Source organism: Neurospora tetrasperma (assembly GCF_000213175.1).
Source record: "Neurospora tetrasperma FGSC 2508 unplaced genomic scaffold NEUTE1scaffold_2, whole genome shotgun sequence".
In the NCBI taxonomy this organism is placed as follows: Eukaryota; Fungi; Ascomycota; class Sordariomycetes; order Sordariales; family Sordariaceae; genus Neurospora; species Neurospora tetrasperma.
In genome coordinates, this window is record NW_009799100.1 from 1,653,741 (window position 1) to 1,678,286 (window position 24,546).

Below are 24,546 nucleotides of genomic sequence, written 5' to 3' on the forward strand. Positions count from 1 at the left end.
GGATGCGACGGATTGCGCGATGTTGGCGCGGTGATGTACTTTTATGTTAAAAAAAAAGAAAGGGCGGGCGTTATCTCTGATTTTGCGTCAAAGGTAATAAGAAGTACAAGTAGAAATGAAAACCACCAGGAGATCCAGAGTACACTAAGTAGGATGTGGTGATGGCAAGAAGCAGAATGCGCTGGCAAGCTAACACCATTGAGCTTCAGATGAGCTTCCTCCACTCCGGACCATAAGCCGGGCTCAATTTGAGCAGTGACGTAGCGACGGTCGATAGTGGTGGATAACCGAGCGATAACACGACTTAGCGTGCATGGCGGGGCGACGGGGATGGGGCTGGCGGGCATGTGGGTGGTCCGTGTGTCCTTCCGCGACTTTTGACGTTCTGGACGTGCAGGGCGGCTCGAGGACGGCTACGGGGCAGCGGCTTGGCAGCGGGAGGTCGGGCTTGGCTGGCGGCTTCTGCAACCTCAGGCAGCCAAATTTTCGGCAGGTTGCGCGACGGAGCTTCTCTGGCACCTTTGCGTCGTTTTCCAAACCGTTGAATCCTCCACGCCGGTCCCATCACCACCAAGCTCCGAAAACACCCCGCCAGGACTTCCAACCGCCTCCGTCACAATGGGTCAATACTACAACCTTTTCGGCCAGAAGGTCGCCTCCCAATACGTCAGTGCCCCTCCCAAACAATAGCATAAATAAGAGCCTCCACTAACAATAGCTTCCCACAGCTTGCCATGGGTGTTCTCGGCTCCCTCTTCGGCGGTGTCTACCTCGCTTCCGGCGGCAGCAGCAAGACCCCTGCTACTCCCCCCATCAACGCTTCCAGCTCTGATGAGGCCGACTTCATCAAGTACGAAGCCTTCGACTCTCCTTCATTCTTCGTCCCTCCGGCCGCATTAGCACCCACGTCCTCTTCGTTATCGTCATCACGCATCACCACAAGTGCCCACAATCGCTAACCCCCCCGATAGGAAGTTCCTCGAGACCTCCGAGACCACCGAGAAGCAGGCTCCCGCTGCTGCCCCCGCCAAGCACTAAAGTGCCCGAAAACGACAGTTATGATGATCGAAACAGACACGAGGCGTTGCGGACTGGACTTGTCCTGTGTACATATATAGCGACTGGTTAATGGAATGTTTTCGCCTGGGAGAATCGCGTCAAGGAACCGACATCGTCACACATCGTTGACCTTTACGGATATCACCAGCAACACCCGAATTCCAATCCTTTCTGGGCGAAGTTGCGAGGAAGTTGGACCCGAAGCTGGAGCTGTTATTTTAAGACCAATTCGGCAGTTCATCTGAAGCACCGTGCAGACCATCCTCGATCTTACCAGGATCTCCCTGCCAATTCGCCATTGTCTACCAAAGAATGTTCAGTATGTGGCTTCGGAGGCAACATATTTGGGTGGTGGCCATGACGATGTTGTCAAGCCGTCGCGACAGCACCTTTTCAGGAATTGTCCAATCAAGCGGTTGGCACGAAATCACAAAGACGAAGTCCTGTGACCTGAGGTATCACAATTAGTGGGCTATCTTTCGTCCTTTTTCCTCACCAAAATACTGAGTTTCTCATGGTGCCTTTGCTTGGAGACTCCTTGCCTTCTTGGACGCCAACATTGCATAGTTCGCGGTTGTCAGGCTTTCCTACTAGGGAGTTACATGGTGTGGTGGTTTTCGCTATACCCCAACAGGCTCTGTTCAATGAAGCGTTGGGACAAAGATGGAACCCGTCTTACTCGAAATTGCGTGTCCCGGACAGCTTTCTGCCATAGGATGTCTGTCCATTCGGCCCAATGTTGTAACTCTCGTCATTGAGTCATCTCATGAGAAGACCTATGCTATCGGATAGTTCCGATCAGCTAACGAACTCGGGCAGCATCAATAAATACATCAATTCCTGCCCATTTCCGCTGTCACTGTTTTTGTCAAAAATTTGACCATCACATCACTGTCTCATTCAGCTCATTCTCATTGACAACTCCATCACACCCCCTTGTCATCCTCCCCGATGTTTCCCACTTAATGTCATTGTTGCTTTCTTCAACCCTAACCCTGGAGATGTAAACAAATTCCCTGAACGACGAACCCCATCGATCACCACATCTGGACACTAATGTCCTCCCCGTGCCCCGTCTTCTTCCCGAGTTACATCGCTGTTAAAAAAAGATAAAAAGAACCTTCACCTTTGCTTTTACCTTTTACCTTACTCACCCAATCCCTTTCTGCCAACACGCAAACTGCACAGCAATGGGCATCATGTTCTTGAAGCTGACGAGAATTTGAGAACCCTTTCCTTTTCATTTCTTCACAATATTTGTTGGTGGACGTATATTAGGCATAACAACAGCCCCAGGGAACTGTATTCTGCCAGCTAGTTCTACCAATTCTGCAGGAACAACGACAGAAGTAGTGGGACCTATAAGGCCTAGATACGTCAAGTTGCGCTTTCCTATCAGCCTCGCGCCCAGATCTCTACACAATCCCAACATCCCAACCGATCTGACACGGCCTAAACCGCCCAGACGCTTGGTGATGACATACATCTTCATATTCTCTGGTTACAGCCCCAGAGAACAAAGGAGCCGATATTGGTTCCTTTCTTTCTTCAATATCCACCCCTTCTGATAATGTGCACAGCAATCGCCGCAGCATCCGGTGTGATCTCCTCACCTTCTACCGTGTTGTCCGCTCGGGAGCAGGCGTCCATGATTTTACCGCCGGCGCGGGCGACGTTGTTGCTGTTTTGTTGTAAGACATGTGCCTGTCAGCGCTCTTCCTTCTTCTTGTTTATTCCTCTTCCTTGATGTCCACATTTTGCAGGTTGGGTAGGTAGGAAGGTAGATAGGTGAGTAACTTACCAAATCGTCGAAGCACCATTGGTATCCGGCCTGACTCCAATCATCTCAGCATTGCCACGCACGACGAACGAGACGTGATCCGTGCCCCTGTAGACCTCGCATGTCTGTGTGTTAAGGCGGGCGAGGTAGTTGATGCATTCGACTGCGTCGGGGATCTATTGCTCAAGAAAAAAAAGAAAAAAGCATCATGTTCGGTTAGACATTGAACGTGTTTTGTGTGTGTGGTGAGAAAGAACTTACCGGTGCTTGTTTGCCAACGACTGTGTTGCACATGGCCCGCTTGTGCATCTTGGAGGCTGTTTCGGGGAGAACTTTTGGGTTGAGGTTAGCTCGGTGCTCCGGGTTTTTTTTTTTTTTTTTTTCACTGCCCACATTCTCTTCTCAAAACGCTTTTGGAGCGGAGAGACTCAGTACAGTACTCACCATTGTCGGTGGAGGTGTTGTTGACATAGGCATAATAAGCGTCGAGAGCCTGCTGAGGAGTGGCTGCCTCTTCGGGTTTGGCGATGATCTCGTCTACCCATTTGGCGAAGGAGAAGGGCGCAGGAGCAGAGGCTACATCGCGGGTGGTGGGAACGGCGCCGGCGAGGGGAGTGAGAGCCATCGCGGCGAAGGACAGAGTGAGGAGGTTGACCATCTTGTTGATGAGTGTTATGGGAGTGTGTAAGGGGAATCGAGAGGACTGGCGAGTCTTGGAAGGTGTTGTTCCGATGTTGTGATGTGACAACAGTAAGAGGATTGTTCACCTCTTTATAGAGACTCCCGCCTCCTCACTTGGAACAATCTGCCGTCTACCTCAACCAGCCGATAATAAAACCATAAGACGTGAAGGCATCATCAATACGAGAAGACGAGCCCTTTGCCTGACCTCGCCGTTGCATCAGACTTGATTAGCTTCTCTATGACCTCTTCCTTCACGCGTTCACCGACTTTCGATGTAGCAATTGACCCTCCAGTGCCTCACGAATGTGGCCGCTCTCAGGGCTACTTTCTCCTCGCAGATGAAGGATTTGCCGTCTCCAAAGAGTAAGCTCAACCTGTTCAAGGGTATGGGAGTGGTGTTTCCCACGAATTTAAGTCGGAGCGCTAATGTAAGGGTCTTGATGGGTCAAGGCACAGGAGCGGGTACAGTCTCCAACGGCTACGCATTGCGGCTCCAACCGACCATTTTCACGGCACCATATCGGAGTTAAGAAAGGGAGAGAAGTGAACGCTTCCAATGGGACAGCCAGGCCGGGCTATGCCGTTTCTCTTAGTGTTCATGACCTGATAAAGTGGAGAGCATTTGAAGTTCACGCTGTGTTGATGGTTAGCTGACAGTCGTTGGATCTGACAGGACGGATTTGACAGCGCAGCAAGGTAGGCTGTAGTCGACCCAGTGGTTCTGCGGTCATGGTAGCATGGAAGCTCCATCGAATCATTTGGGGTGTCATTGTGGGTGGAGAGACAGCACAGAAGGAATTGGTGATGCAACGGGACAAGATGCCGATCCCTGGTCTGTCCCGGAGTTAAGCGTCTTCTTGTGATCAGACTTCTGTCGATGTTCACGGACATTTCTTTGTTGCCATAATACTCGGTACACTCTATTTGTGGTACACATGTGATAGTGTCACCTTCTTCCATGAACCAGGCTGGTTTAATCTTTCATTCCTGGGCAAAGCGAAGTTGCGTCTCCACCTGGGTAGGTCCAGGAGACGTGTGTGATGAATTAAACGCTGCCGGGACACTGAAAGAGAACATAAATAAAAACATCATAGCAATCGGGTATTTAAAGCGCCAATTTGTGGTGAATTAACTCATGTTGACCCCAGGTAGCTTGCAAGGACAACACATCAGCATGCGATCTTTGAGCAAAACGGGACATGACAGAACACATATCATGTGTGTTTCTTTTCAATCGAGCAGGACGAATCAAGGGGGAAGCCTTTTATTATGGAGCACTATCTTGCTCAACTTCTGAATGACAATCTGGAACTTGCTATCCCTTTCCTGGAACTCCATGCTGAATCATTCCCACGGGTATCGTAAATCATGAACTCCGTGCACCCTAAAACCAAGAGCCTCAAAACATAGAAGCCAAGCAATGTGCCCTGATTCCCTCAGTCGCTGGAGTAAGGGCCAGGGGTCGCCGGACCAGCCTGAAGAACCTCCGCGTCACTTCTGGCGCATCTGGCTTTATGAGCCTTCTCGAACTGCTCGATCTTCTTGTCGTACAAGGCGTGAGTCTCCTTCGTGGCCGGCATGCTTCTCTCCTCCATCAAGATCTCAAGCAGTCCCTCCAGGCGATCGATGCGCATTCTCTCCTTCCTGACCTTGCTGCGGTGGTAGCCGTCGTTGTTTCTGACATCCTCCTTGAGTCTCTCCTTCTCAAAATCCACGGTTGCCACCTGCACCTGCATCTTGACAATTGCGGCAGCATTGGCGACCTTGGCCGCGTTGGTGTCGTCGAGGCACAACTGTGCCAGACCCAAGTCAACAGGTCTCTCAGCACTGTCCGCCACGTCACGAACGAGGCGCTCCAGCTTATGGTCAACTTGAGTGACAGCGCTGAGAACGGCATCAGTGACAGCCGCGACGGCGCTCGAGGGCGCTGCATTGGCCTGCAAGAAATATTCGCAACGGTTAGCACATGACAGATAGATGATGATGTGTGTGCAACAAGATGTCAGGAAAAGGTGAGTGGAAGTCGAAGGATCAATGAGAATGAGATGTTCAATGGGTGAGGAAACTTACAGCGACCATGCCTTGGGTACCAGGCCTGTTGCGAATGGCGAGGCTGGTAGTGTCCTGGGAGAGCTAGTGCATCCGTCAGCAAGTGAACTCACTATGGTAAGTCTCATCACTCGTCGTGCTTGAGAATCATATCCCGCGCCACCCCGAAAAACCATTAACGGGATAAATCTCTGCGAGCTGCGGCTGTCACACCTGCGCTCGAAGAAGAAAACACCAGGAATCGACAACATTCACGGACCCTGTGTGTTCCCAGGACGACAGGCCATACAATGTATAAACCTGCCAGAGCCCGCAGACCCACTCATTCGCTTGAGATAGCACTTCCTTTGAACGAAACTCAAAGAGCCCAACTACAACGATGGCATCGTGGAGTGAGTACCAAGGTGGACCTTGGCTTCCACGGCCGCGGCCTGGCTCTCAAACCGTGACAAGGCGCTCAACATGGTTCATCTGGGCGAACAGTGATCCCAGAAGAACAGGAGCAGATCTTGTGTACACAGGAGAGCGCAGGCATTTTCACGTAGAGGAAGCGTCGCTCTTGCGGGAATCTGAAACCATTGCTGACGAGTGATGCCGGATGCGAAAAGACTTACCGAAGGAGTGTTGGACATGGTGATGTCCGTGTCACAAGACTCTGCCATTGTGGTTGCGAGGACTGAGTTGCGCTTGAAGATTTTTTTTTTTTTTTTGGTCTGGCGAATCAGGAAGACTGAGAGTTTTTGAAGGTTGAAATGGAAGAGGGAGAAGGAGCAAGATTGGAGGAGGAGAGGAGGGGGGGAGGGGGTTCTTATAGGGACGAGGAGGGTAGTTTGCTGGTCCGTGCAGGAGTGCAAATTCTGGCTGCAGTTCCACTGGGAATTTCCAGTTGCTATTGTGAAGTTCTGTGAATGGGGATTCGAGTTGGGATGAAAGTGTAGGTAGGTATTGTTTGCGCGTCACCTGCAGTTGTGGTCTCACGGACGGGCGGGACGACGAGTCTCGATGGGCTGTGGTGAAGGTCGGGCCAGCCGCTGGACCCACTCCAGCCCGCAAATTCAGCAGTAAAAGGTCTCGTCTGATCTTCAACTCTCGAAAGAAAGATAAGGAATCTCGCGGAGAAGTTTCTCGCGTCCTCTGAGTGGTGGACTGGCTTGAAAAGCAATCTCCCAGGTGGCAGCCTGGCCTTCACCGTCCCCCCGAACCGGAGAGGAGCAAACGGATCAACTCGGCAAGAGGGTGGCAGGTGACAAGCCAAAGGGATCAGACGAGCGGGAGATAGCTACAGGAGGCGGTGACGTCGAACCTTGACAAGTCGTCTTTGGGAAATCATGAAGCATCTGCGAAGTATACTTGGGGACTGGAGTCCGCAAACTACGGCCCATAACCAAACTCACAACGACCTGACCAACGCTGGCAGTAATAGATGACTAGAAGACCAGGAGATGGAAATCAAACTGTGAACATTAATGTTGAGCTTTCTATCAAGGATGGCTGTCAGTGTCGAGTGACATATCACTGAGTGACTACCTCTACACGGTAGGTACCTGACTACTTGTCATGATTTTGCCTGCCGGTTCTCGAGTCTCACCTTGGCTGTGTAGGGTGGTGAATGGTGTTTGTCTATGAATTCATCCCATCTTTCTGCGTCAACCTGTGGATTTGTTGGTAGGCTACGGAGAGTGAAGGGGACTTGCGTTGTGGGCGCGTTGCCTTCACTCGGTTGCTCGTGTCGTTCTCCTTTTTGGGGCAGGCACGCTGAGTATTTGGTCCGTGCAGGAAAAGGTTTAGGCAGCTGCGCAGACACCTTGAAGTCGAGGACCATTCTAGTGAAGGCAGGGCAGGTCCAGTTTCTGGTCCTTGGACTTCCGTTTCCCGCCTCACGCCAAATCTTACTTTCATTTTGGTGTCACGCGAAGACACTCCAACCCCAGTTGTCTGGCCAACTTGCTCTCCCTCCACACGCTTGACACCCGTCTTTGGAGCCTTTACCTGAAGCAAGATGGGGCGTGGTAGCAAACCGAGTGCTGATGGCGTCAAGAAGCGTCGTTTTTGTCGAGGACGTAAAAGACCCAAAACCACAGATCGGGCCCCAAGCAAGCTCTCGGCGGGTACAGACTCTTCTGCCTCTTCACTGGCAAATACCCAGGTAGGGACGCTGTCAACAGTGGTTCAAACATTTGAGAACATCTCGCTGATCATCCCGTGACATGACAACAGCCAACTTCCGAGCCTGTTCAGGAGCAATACACAGCTACCATGTCTGTTCTAGAGCAAGAGCCTGGTCGGGGACAAGACACAGCTTTAGTGGAGCAACTCAAGGCCCTCGTGAAGCAAAACGGGGATCTCATGAAGCAGAATGTGGATGCCTTGAAGCAGAATGCGGATCTCGCGGCTCTTTTGAAAGAGAGCAAAAGGAAACTGGATGTCATGACAAAGAACGCCGAGAGAGCCAAGAAGAATTACATATCCGAGAAGAAGGCGAACAACAGAAAATACGAGGACCGGAAGGAGGAGCTAAAGCAGATCATAGGCAACTTGAACATGAAGCACGACGCAACACGTCAGGAAGTCGCCGATCTGAATGCAGCCATGCACTTTGTGCTGGAGAGAGGACACGAGGGTAAATACTTTGACAAGGTAGGTCGGCATACTTATATTAATCCAGAGAACAGTGCTAACGGACTCTTGGGTCTAGATGTGGTCAAAGACTCGCGAGTGGACGAAGTACTAGGGCTGTCTGTGGAATATCGCCAGTATTATAGGGCCATAAGGATCATAGTGGGTTGATGTGCATGGACTGTGCTGAGATACGGGCGCATGACTGGTCAAAATACGCGACTTGATACTGGCGTGCCCATCAAACTGTTCATTACGTCGGTCATAAAGGGGTTGAGGAACCGGCTTGACTTGTTATGTGCCTTGTGGTTGGTTTAACTTGGTAGACGTCCACTAAAGCATTATGAAGGAATGAAAAGGGCATATTGACTGTCAAGTACCTTAACTCATGACTGGCGACGTGACCCCTAAAACTGATATTTATCGATGTAAAATCGTTCTGTTGAGTCAATCTGGATGAGTTAACTTGCCCATAACTGCTAAACCATGCACGTTCGCACCCTTTCTTTCCTTGAAGACGAACGACGGTGTAACAATGACTTCTTAAAACCTGAAGGAACTTGCGAGCAGATTTCTCAGACAGGACACCATATCTGAATTTTGTGACTGGTGATGAAAGCCGGCTTGTTGATGCATGTTGATGTATGGCGTGGAATGCTACAAAGACATCGTTTCAAAGACAACAGTATGGTATGAACATCCATGACGAATATGATGGGTCTGATATTTGCATAAAAGTCAACAACAATGGAGTATACTTTTTAGGAAACGCAATGTAAAGAGGAAATATCCCACTTGGATACAAAAGCGTCTGTGTGTAAATGATAGGTGCTTGCGGTCAAGTTCACCCGTTGTGGACACTTGCGGTTCACGGGTCAGAAGAAAAAGATAGAAGAATAAAAAGACAAGCATTCGGATTTTGCGTTGACAGCTAACACAACTCAGCTCTGGTTCAACTCATGAAAGTGTGAAGACGGCAATATGTGGTTGAGCAACGATAGAGATATTCGGATGAACTTGGCAGAATATGATTTTTTGGAAGTTTCGAGTTGTACGTAGCATCCTCACTTCGTTTGTTGTTGGTCAGGTATGCAGGCTATGACAGGCAAAGAAACATGACCTGGCTTGCTGCCTCTAGGTCTCAGTTGGGTCAGGCAAGGGAACTTATAAGCGAAGTAAAGTGTTTGACCGGTCAATAGCATAAAGATCTGCGATGACGAGCAAAGAATTCGTCGTTGTGGTGAATATGTAGAGGTATACCTCGGCGATGTTCATTGACGTTACAATGCATTGGAGACAAGTGAGGAGCATGCTCCAAACGCGCATGTCTGACGATGAATCAGCGGGGGTAGCGGGTCGGGTTAGGGTTATGCAACGCAGCACCAGCCTATCAGCATGCACAAGACGACCCAAATCTTCTCCTGAATTGCCAACTCCCCGACTCTCTCAACTCCTCCGACAACGTTTAGGAACGAAAACAGCCACAAACCCTCTTTACAGCGATCACAACACCTCCCGAAACCTCGCTCACTTCCCACACCCGATTACTGTGGATTACACTAAACCCCGAATACTCTCTTGTAGGGGTCAGTGACATTCGGGAATCCGGTCCATCCAAAGACAGACAGGAAGGACAGCAGCCACTCGTTCGCCGAGCCCGCCCGCCCGCCCGCTTTAATAGAAGAACGTCGGGCCACTGCCTAATTGAGGACCTGACCATGTCGGCCGTCGAAAGCGAGGCTGCCACCAATGCCAACACCACATCTAACCAAAACAACAACAGCAGCCAAAACGGCAGCCTCTCGCCGCCCAAGGAACGCGAACGCAACTCGCTGACGCTCGACCAGCGCCGCGCCCTCCGACGATGGGCCAACTCGCAAACCGTCCGGCCTAGCCACAAGGCCTGCATCGAGTGGTTTCAAACGCAATACAACCAGACCATCTCTCAATCGACCGTCTCTCACTCTCTTTCTCCAAAATACGCCCGTTTGGATGGCGACCCGCAGCTCTCCGGCTCGCGCCTGCGCTTTGGCAACTGGCCCGACGTCGAGAAGCTCGTCCTGCTCTGGCACCAGCAGATGGTAGCCTCGGGCCGGCAACCGTCTAACGAGGAACTCGCCGAAAAGGCCAAGAACATCTTCACCCAATTGCCGCGCTACAAGGACGAGACAGCTCCAGAGTTCAGTCCGGGATGGATCCATCGCTTCAAGAAGCGTTATGGCCTGCTGATCCGCCGCCAGCGGCGCCACGGCACGGCGCCCAACCCAGCCGACGACATACCCTACCTCGTCGACGCCGTGGGCCGCTTCATGAGCATCACAGCCGACGTCTCCCCCACAGTGATCCGCGACACGGTCGTGCGCGTGGTGGGCGTCGAGCCTACGCTAGCCACGTGCGCGCGCGTGAGGGATGAAATCGTCAGGAAGATGGAGGGTCCTTCCCCCGCTCCCCATCACCAGCAACCTAACCCCCACCAGAACCAGCATCAGCAACACCTGGCCGGACTCCAGCAGCAGCAACAGCATCCCGCTCTGAACGCAGTTGGCGACACACCCATGGGCGGCTTTTCCCCCGACGACGATCCGGAGGTAGTCCTGCAAAATGCCCTGCGTGCTCTTCAACAAGAAGAAGCCGACGCTGAAGCCGAAGCCGCTGCTGCCCGCGAAGAGCGCGAGCGCGCTGAGCGGGGGCTGCCTCCGCTGGGAACGATTGCCGGACAGGCTTATGCGAATGCCATGTCGACACCTGCTCGTGGTGGTGGTGCTAATGGGACTACTACAGGCGCGAGGTTCGTGCCCGGTGCTACGGGGGTAGAGGACCCGTTGACGCTGACGCCGATTCCGAGTGGAGGACCCGTATCTCTGACGGATCGGCCGGTCAGATGCCCGTTTTGTGTGAATCAAAGGATGTTGAGGACTATCAAGGAGGCGGTCGAGCATATGAGTACTCATGTCGTAGTTTGAGGGAAAGATGTGAATGAGACAGGGACCCTTGCTTGGGACTGGCGTTATGCCTGCCTCGCTCCCCATGTCGAGGCGTGTTTTTTTCTTTTTTTTTTCTTTTTTTTTTTTTGTAATGGGTTTAGTTTAGAGTTTCTTTCCCGTTTCCCGGTCTTCCATTTCTTGTTTTTTTTCTCCCCTTCTTTTCTATTTCTTTTTCTCGTTTTGTTTGTTTCATCGTTAAATATGTCTGCCTCGTTGGGCAACAGTCAGTCAGCCATGATTATCCTGGCATTCCAGGTATCGCTATATCTGCTTGGGACTCTCTGGTGGATTGCAACTGGCGTTTTAGGTGTCAATTTTTATCAGCGGTATACGGTTCGTTGTACGCCCAACTCACTTTTCTTCGGAGAAATGTGAGCTTCGGAGTTATTAGTTGGGGACGTGTATTGCATTTCTAGATGCTTTTCAGAAAGAGTTTGCTAGATCTGGCCTTCGGGCTGGTTGACTTACAAGTGTTACAATAGTAGTGCGAAACGACATCTACTTCGGTACTCCTAATATGTAACGAACTCTGACTGATTGGTGTGAGGGTGTCATGGTTAATATGGATTCCTTTACCGGAACAAGTATGCGATGTATGTTTTCGATGGGCTTGGCATTTCCCGTAATAGTGTAGTATTTGTTCAACTTCCAATGACATTGTATAGCATATCACACATGCAATTATCGAAAGTCGCGATATCTTCAAATGTAGATTTATGCTATTAACTGGCTGCGAGTAGACCACCACTACTCTCTTTTTTCCGGTCATCTTTCGCTCTCATTTTTTTGATTACCAAAAACACCTTGTCTGCACATGGATATATTTGAACCTCACCAACACTGCAGAAACAATACCCCGTGTCACCCGCCATCTCGGTCAACATCTTGAAACACAAAAAAGCCTCTGGGTGTAAATTCATTTCATTCATCATCCATTCACAAGGGCCCCTTTTTCTTCTTGTCCCTTGTCATCACCCTCAGCACCTCCATCACCACCACCACCTCTTCTCAAACCACCACCCATCTTCGACCTCCAGTAGCAACGTCGTTTGGTATCAAATTTAATTCTTCCCTCCTCCCCCACGCCTAACCAAGAATCCATCTCCCAACTTGGCCCCACTGCAGCCTTCCAGCAAGCGCGCAGATCCTCCCCTGACTCTACTTCTTTCCTTTTCCCACCACGGTCACAGACTCCTTTGGCCTGACTCTCTCCTGAGCTGTTCCAAAAAATATCACCGTATCCCAAAGTCCCTGCCGCATCCAAAATGTCCCATGATCATCTGCGTCCCAGAAGTTTTAATGAGTGGAGAGAGACGAGCCGATCAATTCGAAATGTATTACAACGACTGAACCGCGAAGTCCTATATGATTTACGTATGCGTTTGGGTATATTGCGTGGAGTATAGATATCGCATTGTGTGTTGGATGAAGAGCAATTTGTTGGCAGCCGTCGACGAGAAAGATGGTACGTAACTGAGTGCCCAAATGAGTATTTCCCTCCACGTTGCTCGCCTTGCTCGTGTATGTAGCCATCTGGCGTGACTTTTGAAGGCCGAGCGCTTAGGTTACCCAGTTGCTGCCTTCGAATCAAATGTTCGTGAAACATGGCGCATGTGACCATGGTATCCGAATGCGCTGTGTATCGGGATATGGCCAACAAACATGTATGGGTTGGGGTTTCAAAGTCCGTCAGTCCATTATTCCACGTAAACAAGCAGCTTTTCGTTCCGTTGCAGTGCAATATCCAGATCTTCGTCGTTCATCAGAGGGGGCTTCTCGCCACTCGCGTCGTCCTTGTAACTTAGCTGAACGTGCTCGCCCTGAGGAATCTTGAGACGATCCAAAATCTTGTCATGGAGAGCTTGGAATGGAATATCAGTGGGTACGCGGATGGCGATGATGTCGCCGTTGAAGTGCAGTTTCACCTTCATTTGTGAACCACCCTGCATAATAGCAGGTGACAATGAGGTCTGTGAAGCCTGCCCAGGTCCCGGAATCTGTTGGCCGTTACCAATGCTCAGCTGCCTCTGAGGAACACCGAGGCCGGCAGAATATCTGTTGCCGGCTGTGCTCTGTAGTGAGAGGCCGTCGGCTGGTGAGTCAGAGGACGGACCAGATCCTCCCGAGAATCGGTATTCCTCGCGAGCAACGCTAGGGTCGATTTCGTAATCACCCTCTCTAGGAGAAAAGAACTGCTTGACCAGGTTACAGCGGGAGATGTGTGGCGGTTGTTCCAGTAGACTTTTAACGTAAGAGTCAAGGTTGTGGCGGCGGCCTTCCGTAATCGCATCAGTCACGTAATTAACAGGACCGGGCATGTAGGGTAGCGTCCGCTGCTTGCCGCCTGTAGTTCCAGCTTCAAGAGGGAACTCGGTTAGGAGCGCGATTTGGAAGTCGTAGAAATCCTCGTAGTATCGCGAAAGTTCGAAGCATCGACCATCCTCCAGTTCGGCTTCAATAACAAACCAGTACTTGTCCTCGGCAAAGCAGTACCTCGGAACCCTGGCTGCGATGGGTGCGTATAGTGTCGAGGCTGGCCTCGAATAGGGTTGTCCTTGAGCCTGTATCTGTTGCTGCAGAGACCTGTTAGTACAAATACGCACGCAAAGTATGTGGACAGAATACACGTACCTGGGTATGAGTAGTCTGCTGGCTCAACCGGGCGCTTCCTTGCAAAGTTAAGCGGTTCATGGCCTGGTCAAGTGGTTGTTGACCACCACCGCCACCACCAACATCAAACTTGCCGAGCGTTATGCTCGAGTTCTTGTATTCCGCAGCCATCTTCTTCCACTCCTCGACCTTTGGAATCCCAGCTTTTCGTATGGCATCATGCGGGTTCGGGACAGGGGTGTTACTCGCCATGTCCCGGATCTCAACAAAGGATACGGGAATTAGACCCGGGCCGCCAAGTCTTCCAATGGGCTTAGCCACGAACCATTCGGGGTTCGACTGGGCAATGACAATGATGGCCTCGCCCTGTTTGGCTTCCAATTCGTCTGCCCGTTCGGCTTGGAAATCGTACAAAACAACACCATAAACCATGGCTCCATTCTTGCCAGGTGTTTTCGACATCCGATGTGCGGCGTTTGCTCCAGGAGGCGAGGCCGCCGAGCCTTCGCCGTATCCCGAATCACTGTCTACGGTCTTCAAACCCAGGGAACCGGTTTGAGACTGGCCGCTATCGCGTTCCGTACGTCCAAGGGCCTGGAAATAAGCGACGGGCACGAGACCACGAGCGTCTGGTAGCGCAGGGTTGCACGCCTCGTACCACTCTGGGTCATTTTCACGACCGATGACATGGAAGAAATCGCCGCGTGAAAAGCTAAGCTCCTGTGCATTTTGTGCTTCGTAATCGTAGAGAGCTTTTATAACCTGTGATAAAAAGTTTAGCCCAAGTGCATTATGGTTGAAACCTTGTTCCAAGACATACCTTCTTTGGAGGGACGATGGCGACGGCAGATTTCGGTTGAATAGTAATATGAGGTTTGGAGTCCTTCTCTCCACCCTTGATGGACCTTCGTAGAGCCTTGAAACCGCGTGACATTGTTAGTTGCCAGAATGACGAAACCGCAGTATTGAAATGAGTAGTCCGACTAGGCCCAGAAAATTCGAGAGGTGCTGTGGGTGTAGATGGAGCAGACACAAAGAAAAAGGATTCTTCCGGTTCACGCAAGCTGTATTGCATCGTGACGAATTGGCCAAGGCAAGAACGCCTATGTGATGGTGTATGAATACCTGAGCCGTAGCCCGATCCTATCTCTCATGTTCCCAATAGCAGTGAAGCCTCTGCCATACAATCACGAGGGCTGTTCTTTGGGGAACGAGCGAATACGATCGGACTGAAGAGGAGGAGGGACGGGGGAGGGAAGAGAGAGGGGATGGCAGAGCACAGAACAGCGGGGAATGACGTACCTTCATCTTGTCCGACAGCAATACTCAGACGACTTGTAAGCTATGTGTACACAAACCAAAACCGGAACTATTGTGCTATACACAGAGAGAAACAGGAACGGCTGACGGGGTGAGGGGCGTCAGCGAACAACTTTTGGAGCGGGCGTCCTGGTGTCGGCGTGCGCGGGCAATCGTGGTTGGGGTTACGCCGACTCAAATGACGGACGGCGAGAGGTCTTGCCTAGGATCCCTCTGGGGTTGGTCCTGGGCGGTTCTGCTCGTGTGTGTGGTGTGTGTGTGTGTGTCGTGGAGGGTGTTGCTGGGTGGAATCTGTGTAACGATCCAAATGTGCCGTATGTATCGGTCGGATGGGAGCCGGGAAAGCAGCGCGGCGATGACGGGAGTGGATATCGCGGACGGGGTCGTTATCTGCTACACTAGTGTTTGCGACCGAGCGAACGTAAGGGAGACGTAATTTGGGAGCAGCGGTTGTCCAGCTAATTTCGGCGACCGTTTCGTGTAAAATGGTCGCGCCCCAATACTTCTGTTCCCCAAGTGGATAGCTGACCCCAAGTTCGCTGTCTGGCCGAGTTTGCCTCAATCTTGGCTTTCCGTCTTTGTTTGAGCCTGATCAGGGCCGCCTGGCGTGTGGGAGTGTGGTGTTGACGCAATTCTCTTGTTCCTTTGTTCAGCCGCAATGCCGACTGCCTAGACCCAATGCTCAATGCGCAATTCCCAGTCCGGCGAGCGCTTCTAGAATGTCTAAGTAATGGTGGACAATCCGCCGCGGGAGTTGCGTTGGATGTTGCGAGTGTTGTCGGCGATGATGGACTTGACTGTCGCAGTAGGAAGGTTGGTTGTCGAGAGTTGGAACTGGTGATGAGTGAACGAAGCGAGCGAACAGGTGGGAATGGAAACTGGAAACTGCACGGTGGCGGGGAAGGATCAGGATCAGGTGGGATATATGGCCTGCGTGCCTTGCGTGCTAGTCCTCGGGACGGGCAGCAATAGCATTAAAAAAATAATAAAAAGGGAGATAGCAACAGCCCAAAGCCAAGCTTGCAACGGAAGCAGCAAGGGTGATCACCAAGGGTCGGGTCCAGGTGTGTTCTCGCAGAGTGGAAGCCGACAGGGTGTGGAGGTGGTGGCCGGAGATGGCTCGAAGACGGGCGGGTAGGTGTGATGAAGGTCACAAGCAAGTCACCAGCCTAGCCGAGACGGACGGCATGGAACATGTTGGAAAAACAGCCACTCAGGCTTGCTTATTCGCCTAGTGTCTGTTAGTGTCTGCTAGTTTATGTCCGTATCCCTGAGCGTGAAAGGGTGGCTGCCTCTATCTAGCCGTTAGCAACCGCATGACAATCGGCATGACAATGGACGGCCAAGGACCTCGACTCAAGAGGGGAATTGTAGCGTTGCAGCAGTGCAGAGGCCGCGCGGGCAGGTACCTGAAGGCACCCAGGCCTGGTTGATTGGCGCAGTTGCTACCCTGCAATTGGTGCAATTGGAGAGCGCCGCCAGGGTTCTCACGTCCAGAGGGACCCACCCTCCCTGGACCTGGCTGTGGGTTCGAATTGGCTTACGTTCTTACCTCCACTTTCTTGGCCGCTCTCGATCTTTGGGATTCCGGACGTGCCCACCGCGATACGACCAGGAACTTTGCGACAAACGAATGAAAGAAGTCGGCCAACGTCAAATCTCAACTGAAACCAACCAGCTTGCTAGTCTTACAAGATCTGATCAAAGATGAGCCGCGCGCAATGAGGCCATTGAACAGCTAAGATTGCTGCTCCCTCAGGTATTCTCCGTTGGTATCTTTGTCGCTGTCATTGCCTGGCCTAAGATATGTGTGCGTGCTAGTGTGCATGATATTGTACATATCTTCGAAGCCACTGCATATGCATCGTGATCGCGCTTGTCATAGCGGAAACTGTGGTTGGTTTGTTGAGTCGAGTCGACGACCAGGGTGCTATCGATGGACACGGTACCTGAGGATTTTTTCTCACTTCTCCAACCTCAACTGAAGGATTGATTGCTTCATTCTCGAGTCTGTTCCGTCACTACCCATCCAAGTGACTTGAAAGGCGTCGTCGTCGACAACAAGTCGATGCTGTGAGGCAGGAATATGCCTGCTGTTAGTGCACCAACTCATACGATGCGTCATGAGATGTTCAAAGCCCACACCTTGTCAATGCATTGACATCGGGCTCCATCATAACGTCGGTGGACTTGAAAGCTGAAGGACTCGACAGAATGCAAGGCCTCCAAGACGGTTCACAAGCAACCCCTAGTAGGAAAAGCCTAGTACTAGCATCACTGGATTGACGCTGACATATGTCCTTCTGATGGCGACTTAGTTCGGGATTTTCAGATCTTCCTATGTTGGCAGATTCATTCTACACAGTCCGAATCTCCTTCATTGGTGCAGCAAAAAGCATCGCGATCAAATTTTAGGTAGATATCGGTTCTCGGTCTCGGGGTATTTCGGATGAAGCTCCGCGGCCTGTGCCTGACTAATCAAAACAACCCAAACAGCGAACAGGGAGCATTGGTGTCTAGACTCGGATAGAGACACCACTGTAACGGCCTGGTAGGGCTCTGCTACAAGCTCCCGATTTTGGAATCTGGGCATTAACCGATCCAGTTTTTTTTTCTTTTCTTATTCTTTTGCTTAACAAATCTCACTTTTTGTCATCTCGGGGTTTCTGTTCGGTCTTTGTATGATGTTCATCTCATTCTGGCCACAACAATAGTGTGCGAGCTCCTAGAGGGAATAATAAACACGAGAATAGTGCAAGTGGATGGACGTCCTTCGAATACTCGACATCCTCATCTTCTCCATTGGACATGAATAACGCCCAAGAAAAGCCGCCAATTGCCATGTTTTCCATCGCAATGGTTTCAACCCTCTTTTTATTTATTGATGCACGACTTTCACGTACACGTACATGCACAAGATTTGACCAATCGGAATGTGACGCGAGGAGCACACGACGGGCCGGGATGCCCGCTGGCGCACCTGTAAGCAATGAGGCAGCGTGGTATTTTTCGATTTTCCACATGGTATGGTGTCTAGCTTTCGCCTCACCAGCCACCGCTTCCATTCGACCAAAGGTTATGTTAGTAACTGTATCAAGAAGCAAACGCGTATCATCGAGGTTTGTAACATCTGCTTGCAGTGCGGGCAGAAGTCGAAGGACCCGACCCTTTTCCACCATTGATCATGATGCGCGGCCGATTGTGTTGGCGTCCGGCTCCCCGTACTCTGACTCAAAAACAACAAGAATGGCATCAATATCAACGGCGCACAACATGACTGTGTTGTGTGCTGGAGGTCATGAAGTACGTTCTTATTTTGCTAATTGTAAAACATGCCCACTCAACCTCCCTGCCCAAGACTTTGTTAGGCGCAGAAGTGAATCGGCCGGTTGCTCTTAACATTGTTCCCTTAACGCCAAACACCTGAGTTACCTATACTAGGATGAAGAAGGAACAAAAAAAAAGACAAGGGACAAATGCAAGCAGTTTTGACACCCCGAGACGCCAAAACCCTATGCTCGCTGACCCAAACCACCACCCAAAGATGCCAACATCGGAACGCAAGGGATACTGAAAAATTGTTGGATAAGAGAGCAGTGCTTTGAAGCACGCATATAAAGAGAGCAGGGTGCCACTACAGCACCAGAGCAACTAATGCTGCTGCTTCCACGTCGCCAAAGGTCACCTCCGCGTGACCCTAATGCTTGCTAAAATAAGAGACCCCGTGAGCCGACACGTCGAGATCCTCCGGCAAGACACATTGATCGGGAAAGAAGGGGGTCGATATGCGAAGACGCCATCTATCATCCTGTCCACCGAGAATGGCTTCCGAAAACGGTAGATATCACGTCTTCGTTTTTGAGTAGAGTAGGCTGATTCGTATACTGCACGCCTCAACCAAGTCTGAGGTCAATTAGGGTGACCTGATGCCGGCAAATGACATTGAAGAACAGGAGCTGCGCCTGTCCTGGAGGAACTAGCTGAAAAGGTAAGTCGGACTGCGTTGCAAGTGGCAACCTGGCGCATCGTGAGGTCGTGAGACGACTCGGAGGATGAAGTGGTTTTCGTCAATGTAATAGTTCTTCCACAAGGCATGACGTGAGCTTCCTCTAACGCATTCCACGTTACTATTCAGAGAGTAACATCGGAATTGGCAACGAAGAAACGGAGATAGAAAACCCGTCGGTATTCTCCATCGCCGAATTCCCCCATAAGGTGTTGCTGATAGAGGCCCAGGTGGCAAATGTCGTGGGGTTGGACAGAGACTTAGGTCGACGAAGGGCGTGCTATCAATAATATCAAACTACTGCATGACGACGCAAGGGTGCAGATCCCGGTGACCGAGGTGAGAAACTACGAAGGCGGAGATGAAGTAGAAACATGAGGTCGACAGCCGGTGCTCATGTCTTGAAAGAGTTGGGAACGATGTGGGCGGGTGAGGCGACGATAGGAAATAAGGACTCAGTGCTGTTAGATTTGACCTTTAATGTCAACCCTGGAAAATGCTGCCTTCCTCGGGCCCTCGAACAGCTCTTTAGCTTTTCCGGTCAGGAACATAACAGTTCCCTCGCGATCCTCCAGTAGATCCTGGCCCTGGTAGTCGAGGATGAATTGGGCAGCATCCGCATCCGACTCAAAGTACAGCTCTTCCGTGACGAAGCGCAGCGGCACATCAGGTTTATACCTAATCGGAGTCAGGAACACATCTCAGTACATGGAGGGAACGGAAAGTACATACGCCTTACAGATGTTGCAAAGAGCGGCAAGGCGTTCACGGCCAACGAACATATCCATAAGATATGCACCCATGTTGGGCGTGTCGTTGTAGAGCCGGAAAAAGCGGTGGTAATTGCCAAGTGCCAAAGCGGATCGGACGTCAAGCGCATGCTTTATGGCTTCTTCCTCCTTCTCTGCTGCAGTTAGATCCGCCAAGACGTCGTTTAACGCCGTGCGGTTAGCGGTATGAATGAAATACAAGATACGATACGCCTTGAACTCAATCGACTTCCCCTTAATACCCATTTTGTAGAGGGCCTTGAGCTGGGTCTGACATTGATTATACTCACCGAGGTCCCCCTTCTCCAAGGCAATCCGAGCATGAATTTCGTAGACTTCTACGGTAAACTCATTTTTGATGCGCTGGACTGTCAAGTCCTGACGCATGGATTTGAACTGATCGCAGATGTACGAGTAGTTTTGCTCCTTCTTCCACTTTCTCTTGAGCAGCTCGAGCGTCTGGCGCAGAACCCGCTCTGGTCGGACCACGGACGGAACGGGCGGCGCCGTCAGACGGAGATAGCGCTTCTCCAGGGTCTCGCATGTGCCGACAACCGGGCCGTCGCTGGGAGGCGGAGTCGGCTCGCGATATGTCGACTTGTAACCTCCGTCGAAGCGCTTTTGACGTTTCTCCAACTGCTTCTGGAACTTACTTTGTGTCTTCGACTGGGCTTCCTCGACTGGAGCTGGGCGTTTATCAGCATTGAATGTAATGCGGTCCTCAAGGCGATTCTGTCCGTTCCGCCAAGGGGGTGCGGCGCCCTCGCTGAAGTCGGTAGACTTGCGCTTCTTGGAACTGGATGGGGAAATGGAAAGGGCCGAGAAATGAGATGCTTGCTGAAGGGCCCTGGCTCTAGCACGCTCCTCTTTGATCATCTCTTGCGGCAAGGGCATTTTCTCCCAGTTCACAGTGTACATGTGGCCCTGGTCGTTCGCGTACGAGATGGTTTCCTTGAGCTTGGCTTCCATTTCGGCGCGGGTGACCGATGGATCTAGGTTGGAGGTCTGGAAAGAACGCTGCACGTAGTTGCGCACAGATTCCGGCCAGTCGATCTTTTTCTTTGCGGGCTCTTGCGTTGTGATGGGCGTTGCGGCAGTCAAGGGCGCGGCTGGATTAGTGTGAAGTGGTGTTGCAGGAGGAGGATTTATAGGAATAGGGCCGTAGGCAGGTGGGGGAGGATAGGAAGCGGGTGGTGCGGCGGAATAAGGTTGACCGAAGGTTTGGCGGACCTGAACTGGAGTGAACGCGGTAGTAGCTGGGGGAGGAGAGGTGAAACAAACGTCAGCGACGGTCACCAGCAGTGTCGGGACGGGGCGGCAGGAGTGAATCGCAAGTCAAGAGATGGGATGAAATCTGTAGGACACGGCAGAAGCATACCAGAGTACGGATAAGCCGCCGGCGGCTGCGTGCCTGGCGGAGGAGGTTGAGCGGATGACCACTGCATGTTGCTCGTCTGGAATCGATGGGGTTGTCGAGGGAGAGTTGAAGCACACGACGAAACAAACAACGACGGAGCAAGAAAAGACGATGCCAACAAATTAAACAGAACTCGCTGGCAAACAACAAAGTCGTGCTACTCGTGTGAACCCAAGGTTCAAAACTAGCTATGGAACTGGGCGTATAGTGTCGTGGGCGGTGGTGAGGGAATGGTTGCCGATGGTACTAATGATGGGCTGAAATTAATGCAGTGGGCGGTGACAAGAAACGTGCAAGGTTCGTTGATCAAAGAGGCTTCTCTTCAACGAAGTGACAGTGTTCAACCTCGATAGGGTGGCAGTGGCCCAAAAGTCGATCGGGCGTGGGTTGCATTCTGTGAACGGGACCAAGCCGGCCGCCATCAGATTCCACTTACTAGCCACCGCACGGGCTGCATGCTGCACCTGTCAACACCTGCTGTCTGTCATCTTGAGTCCATGTTAGTGCAGCTGTATCACAGCCACGTGGGCAGCCCCATAGTGTACATGGCCGCTATCTACCGCAATCGCCGCCAAGATGCCATCTAGTCCCAAGTCGACAACAACCCCCGCCGACATCATTCAGCAACCCGACCACCACTTCAGTTCCAAGTTGTCGATCCTCTTTTCACTCTTTTTATAACCCGACTCCCTCGAAAGCCCAAACAGCTTTCCCCCAGCTATGACGAATGTTTCTAAAGAATCTCGACCTCACCACTGCCTTGCGGCCGTCGTACCTGCCCGATGAAGATTTGCTCTTTGTCCAGGACAATGTGGGGTTGTACGAGGGGTGAGCATATGATCCCAAGTTCCTCTTCCTTCCCGCCATCATCAGTCCTTACGCCTTTTACGTTGTTTACTTGAAAGTTCATGTGTTTGTGTGAACCCTTCGACTGACTTATTCGCCGTGCCTTTATCAGCAAATACAAGCTGCCCAACCAACAAAATGGCCAGGTTTACCTGACCTCGCACCGGATATGCTACGTCGACAAGACGGAGCCCAGAAAATACTCTGCCGCTTTGGATCTCAAAGACATTGAGCGCTACGAGTTCTACGTAATTGCGCCTTTGCCAAGGAACATGCCGAATGATCAAAAACTAAATGCTAGCGTGTGATGTAGGCCGGATTTCTCAAGTCATCGCCCAAAATCACCTTGGTGCCCAAGGCCAACAAGCGAGCATCCCTCCAACCATCGCGCAACGGAAACGCTTCACCGGCGCAACGTGTAGACAGCCCCTTTCGTGCACCGCCCGTTGATACACCTCCAGCGAGCTCAGCGACATGGGTATGTACCATCTGCAGCTTCTCCAACCCAGTACCGTCCAATTTCGATCCGACGACGGCAAGTGAACATACGTCCCTCCCTCCCTGCCTAGCTTGTGGTATCAAGCCTACCTTGACCCATATTCTCAAGGCGACCATCTCGAATGCGACAAGTCGACAGCCCGGTGGGGGACCTGCCATCTACCCTCCGCTTCCTGACCGATCCAAGCAAGGTTCCGAATCAACGGCACCAGCGACTCAGACATCTTCATCGCCTTTTCAGGCAGCAGACGCGAGCGCATCTTTCCAGTGTCCAAGATGCACCTTTCTCAACCATCCCTCGCTGATGTCATGCGAGATGTGCGGAGGGCCACTCATCTCCAACGACTTACCTGCTGAACTCATGCAACAAAGGCGGGAGACTGACTCGCCCGGCCCAGTTCTGAGCAGTCTGGCTCCCAAAAGCGAGGCCCTCGAAAGCGTCAAGATTTCCTTTCGCGGAGGCGGAGAGAAGATCTTCTACGAAAGGCTCAAGGGATCAATGACCCAGCGCAAGTGGCTGCTTCAGGGCGCACCTCCGATTCCCAAAACCTCTTCAAATGGGTTAGGGGTAGGATCTGGTTCTGGTGGAGGAGCAGGCGGAGGAGTCGGCTCAGGTGGAGGCCAGCCCGAACGGGTAAAGATTGCGGGAATCGCAGGCCTCGAACAGCGCGGCCAATCCATGCGCAAGAATAACGAGATCGTCATCGGAAACGCATTCGAGGACCTCGAAGCCCTGATGGCCTCCGCCAAGGACATTGTGGCCCTGGCAGAAACCTTTGCTCGCCAAGTCAAGGGTGCAGGAGGCGCCTCCTCTGGCAGCGAAAATGCGCTGCTCGCCGAGTCCGCCAGCCAGCTTGGCCTCATTGCAACCAAGGACATTGTCGGCAGTGGCGGCGGCGGCGACTCGCTCTATCTGTCCGAACTTGCCCGTACATTGGCCGAGTTCCTCACGGACGATGCGCGAGGCGTGCTGAGGAAAGCAGGCGGGATCATCTCGCTTGTCGACCTCTGGGCCATGTTCAACCGGCTTCGCGGAGGTGTGGAGCTGGTCAGCCCTGCGGATTTCGAAAAGGCGGTTAACTTGTGGGACAAGCTCGGGTTGCCCGTCCGGCTGCGCACGTTCAAGTCGGGCGTGAAGGTTGTTCAGGGGCGCGACCGGACGGACGAGACGACCATCAGGGCGTTGCTGGCCTGGATGCAGGATTTGCACAATTTCCCGCCCGACCGGGAGGTGGCGTGGGACTGGCGCGAGTTTGGGCGCGGCGTCACTGCGAGAGATGCGGCGGAGAGGTTCGGTTGGAGTATAGGTGTCGCTGAGGAGGAGCTTGAGATGGCGGAAGAGCGTGGCGTGTTGTGTCGCGAGGAAGGCATCGAGGGGTTGAAGTTCTGGGAAAACTTTATTGACACGGGAGAAGGTGCTTCGAGGCCACATCCGATGAAGGAGGACAACGAGAGGCTTGTGAAGGCGTTGCAGGAGAGCGGTTTTTTGTGAGATGAGTAGTAGGTGCGTTGCCGTTTAGCCCATGGGATTCCTAGCATCATGTCGAAATGGCTTCTACGTTAGATTTGTCTGCTATTATGATAGAATCGATAAAGTTGACAGTAGCCGTTACAGAAAAGCATAATTTTACATGACTCAGTCATCTATCCGTGTACCATTAGAGGTTGCCCCTTCTCTCTACACCATATGATACAGCCAAAACTGGCTTTCTAAGACAACAAGCCCACAAGCAAGAGACGATGCCAAAACCCATGAAATTGAAGCACCAGAAAGCATTCCCAAACGCCTAGCCTCTATCCCAACACCTGCCGCCGCTCTATGCAGCTTTATACTCATCTTTACAAACGCAACAGCAACACACATACACGCCCATCTAACCATCCATCCATCCTCAAATCCCCAATCG

General features: G+C 51.8%; 8 protein-coding genes across 8 annotated transcripts; 4 read left to right on the forward strand and 4 right to left on the reverse strand.

Annotated features, from left to right (window-relative positions):
- Window positions 1-313: 313 nt before the first annotated feature.
- On the forward strand, window positions 314-1,038 carry NEUTE1DRAFT_99125 (uncharacterized protein; the record flags this gene model as incomplete). The annotated part of the gene is made up of 4 exons (XM_009850924.1): window positions 314-525; window positions 576-651; window positions 729-850; window positions 972-1,038. The coding sequence occupies 4 exons, from the start codon at window positions 314-316 to the stop codon at window positions 1,036-1,038; spliced, it is 477 nt and encodes a 158-aa protein (XP_009849226.1).
- Window positions 1,039-2,324: 1,286 nt separating this feature from the next.
- Window positions 2,325-3,497, reverse strand: NEUTE1DRAFT_128440 (uncharacterized protein; the record flags this gene model as incomplete). The annotated part of the gene is made up of 4 exons (XM_009850925.1): window positions 2,325-2,740; window positions 2,861-3,015; window positions 3,101-3,171; window positions 3,284-3,497. The coding sequence occupies 4 exons, from the start codon at window positions 3,495-3,497 to the stop codon at window positions 2,608-2,610; spliced, it is 573 nt and encodes a 190-aa protein (XP_009849227.1).
- Window positions 3,498-4,959: 1,462 nt separating this feature from the next.
- On the reverse strand, window positions 4,960-6,234 carry NEUTE1DRAFT_40023 (uncharacterized protein; the record flags this gene model as incomplete). The annotated part of the gene is made up of 3 exons (XM_009850526.1): window positions 4,960-5,450; window positions 5,590-5,656; window positions 6,187-6,234. The coding sequence occupies 3 exons, from the start codon at window positions 6,232-6,234 to the stop codon at window positions 4,960-4,962; spliced, it is 606 nt and encodes a 201-aa protein (XP_009848828.1).
- Window positions 6,235-7,571: 1,337 nt separating this feature from the next.
- On the forward strand, window positions 7,572-8,303 carry NEUTE1DRAFT_136021 (uncharacterized protein; the record flags this gene model as incomplete). The annotated part of the gene is made up of 3 exons (XM_009850926.1): window positions 7,572-7,718; window positions 7,790-8,209; window positions 8,268-8,303. 3 exons carry the CDS (start codon window positions 7,572-7,574, stop codon window positions 8,301-8,303), a joined length of 603 nt encoding a protein of 200 aa, XP_009849228.1.
- A 1,000-nt stretch (window positions 8,304-9,303) lies between these two features.
- On the forward strand, window positions 9,304-11,151 carry NEUTE1DRAFT_120840 (uncharacterized protein; the record flags this gene model as incomplete). Its single annotated transcript, XM_009850927.1, has 2 exons — window positions 9,304-9,363; window positions 9,658-11,151. The coding sequence occupies 2 exons, from the start codon at window positions 9,304-9,306 to the stop codon at window positions 11,149-11,151; spliced, it is 1,554 nt and encodes a 517-aa protein (XP_009849229.1).
- Window positions 11,152-12,485: 1,334 nt separating this feature from the next.
- On the reverse strand, window positions 12,486-14,716 carry NEUTE1DRAFT_78493 (uncharacterized protein; the record flags this gene model as incomplete). Its single annotated transcript, XM_009850928.1, has 3 exons — window positions 12,486-13,745; window positions 13,798-14,544; window positions 14,603-14,716. The coding sequence occupies 3 exons, from the start codon at window positions 14,714-14,716 to the stop codon at window positions 12,870-12,872; spliced, it is 1,737 nt and encodes a 578-aa protein (XP_009849230.1).
- Window positions 14,717-19,384: 4,668 nt separating this feature from the next.
- Window positions 19,385-21,912, reverse strand: NEUTE1DRAFT_145051 (uncharacterized protein; the record flags this gene model as incomplete). The annotated part of the gene is made up of 5 exons (XM_009850929.1): window positions 19,385-19,786; window positions 19,841-21,134; window positions 21,257-21,332; window positions 21,732-21,776; window positions 21,841-21,912. The coding sequence occupies 5 exons, from the start codon at window positions 21,910-21,912 to the stop codon at window positions 19,573-19,575; spliced, it is 1,701 nt and encodes a 566-aa protein (XP_009849231.1).
- Window positions 21,913-22,022: 110 nt separating this feature from the next.
- On the forward strand, window positions 22,023-24,541 carry NEUTE1DRAFT_145052 (uncharacterized protein; the record flags this gene model as incomplete). The annotated part of the gene is made up of 3 exons (XM_009850930.1): window positions 22,023-22,123; window positions 22,254-22,389; window positions 22,455-24,541. 3 exons carry the CDS (start codon window positions 22,023-22,025, stop codon window positions 24,129-24,131), a joined length of 1,914 nt encoding a protein of 637 aa, XP_009849232.1.
- Window positions 24,542-24,546: the final 5 nt, after the last annotated feature.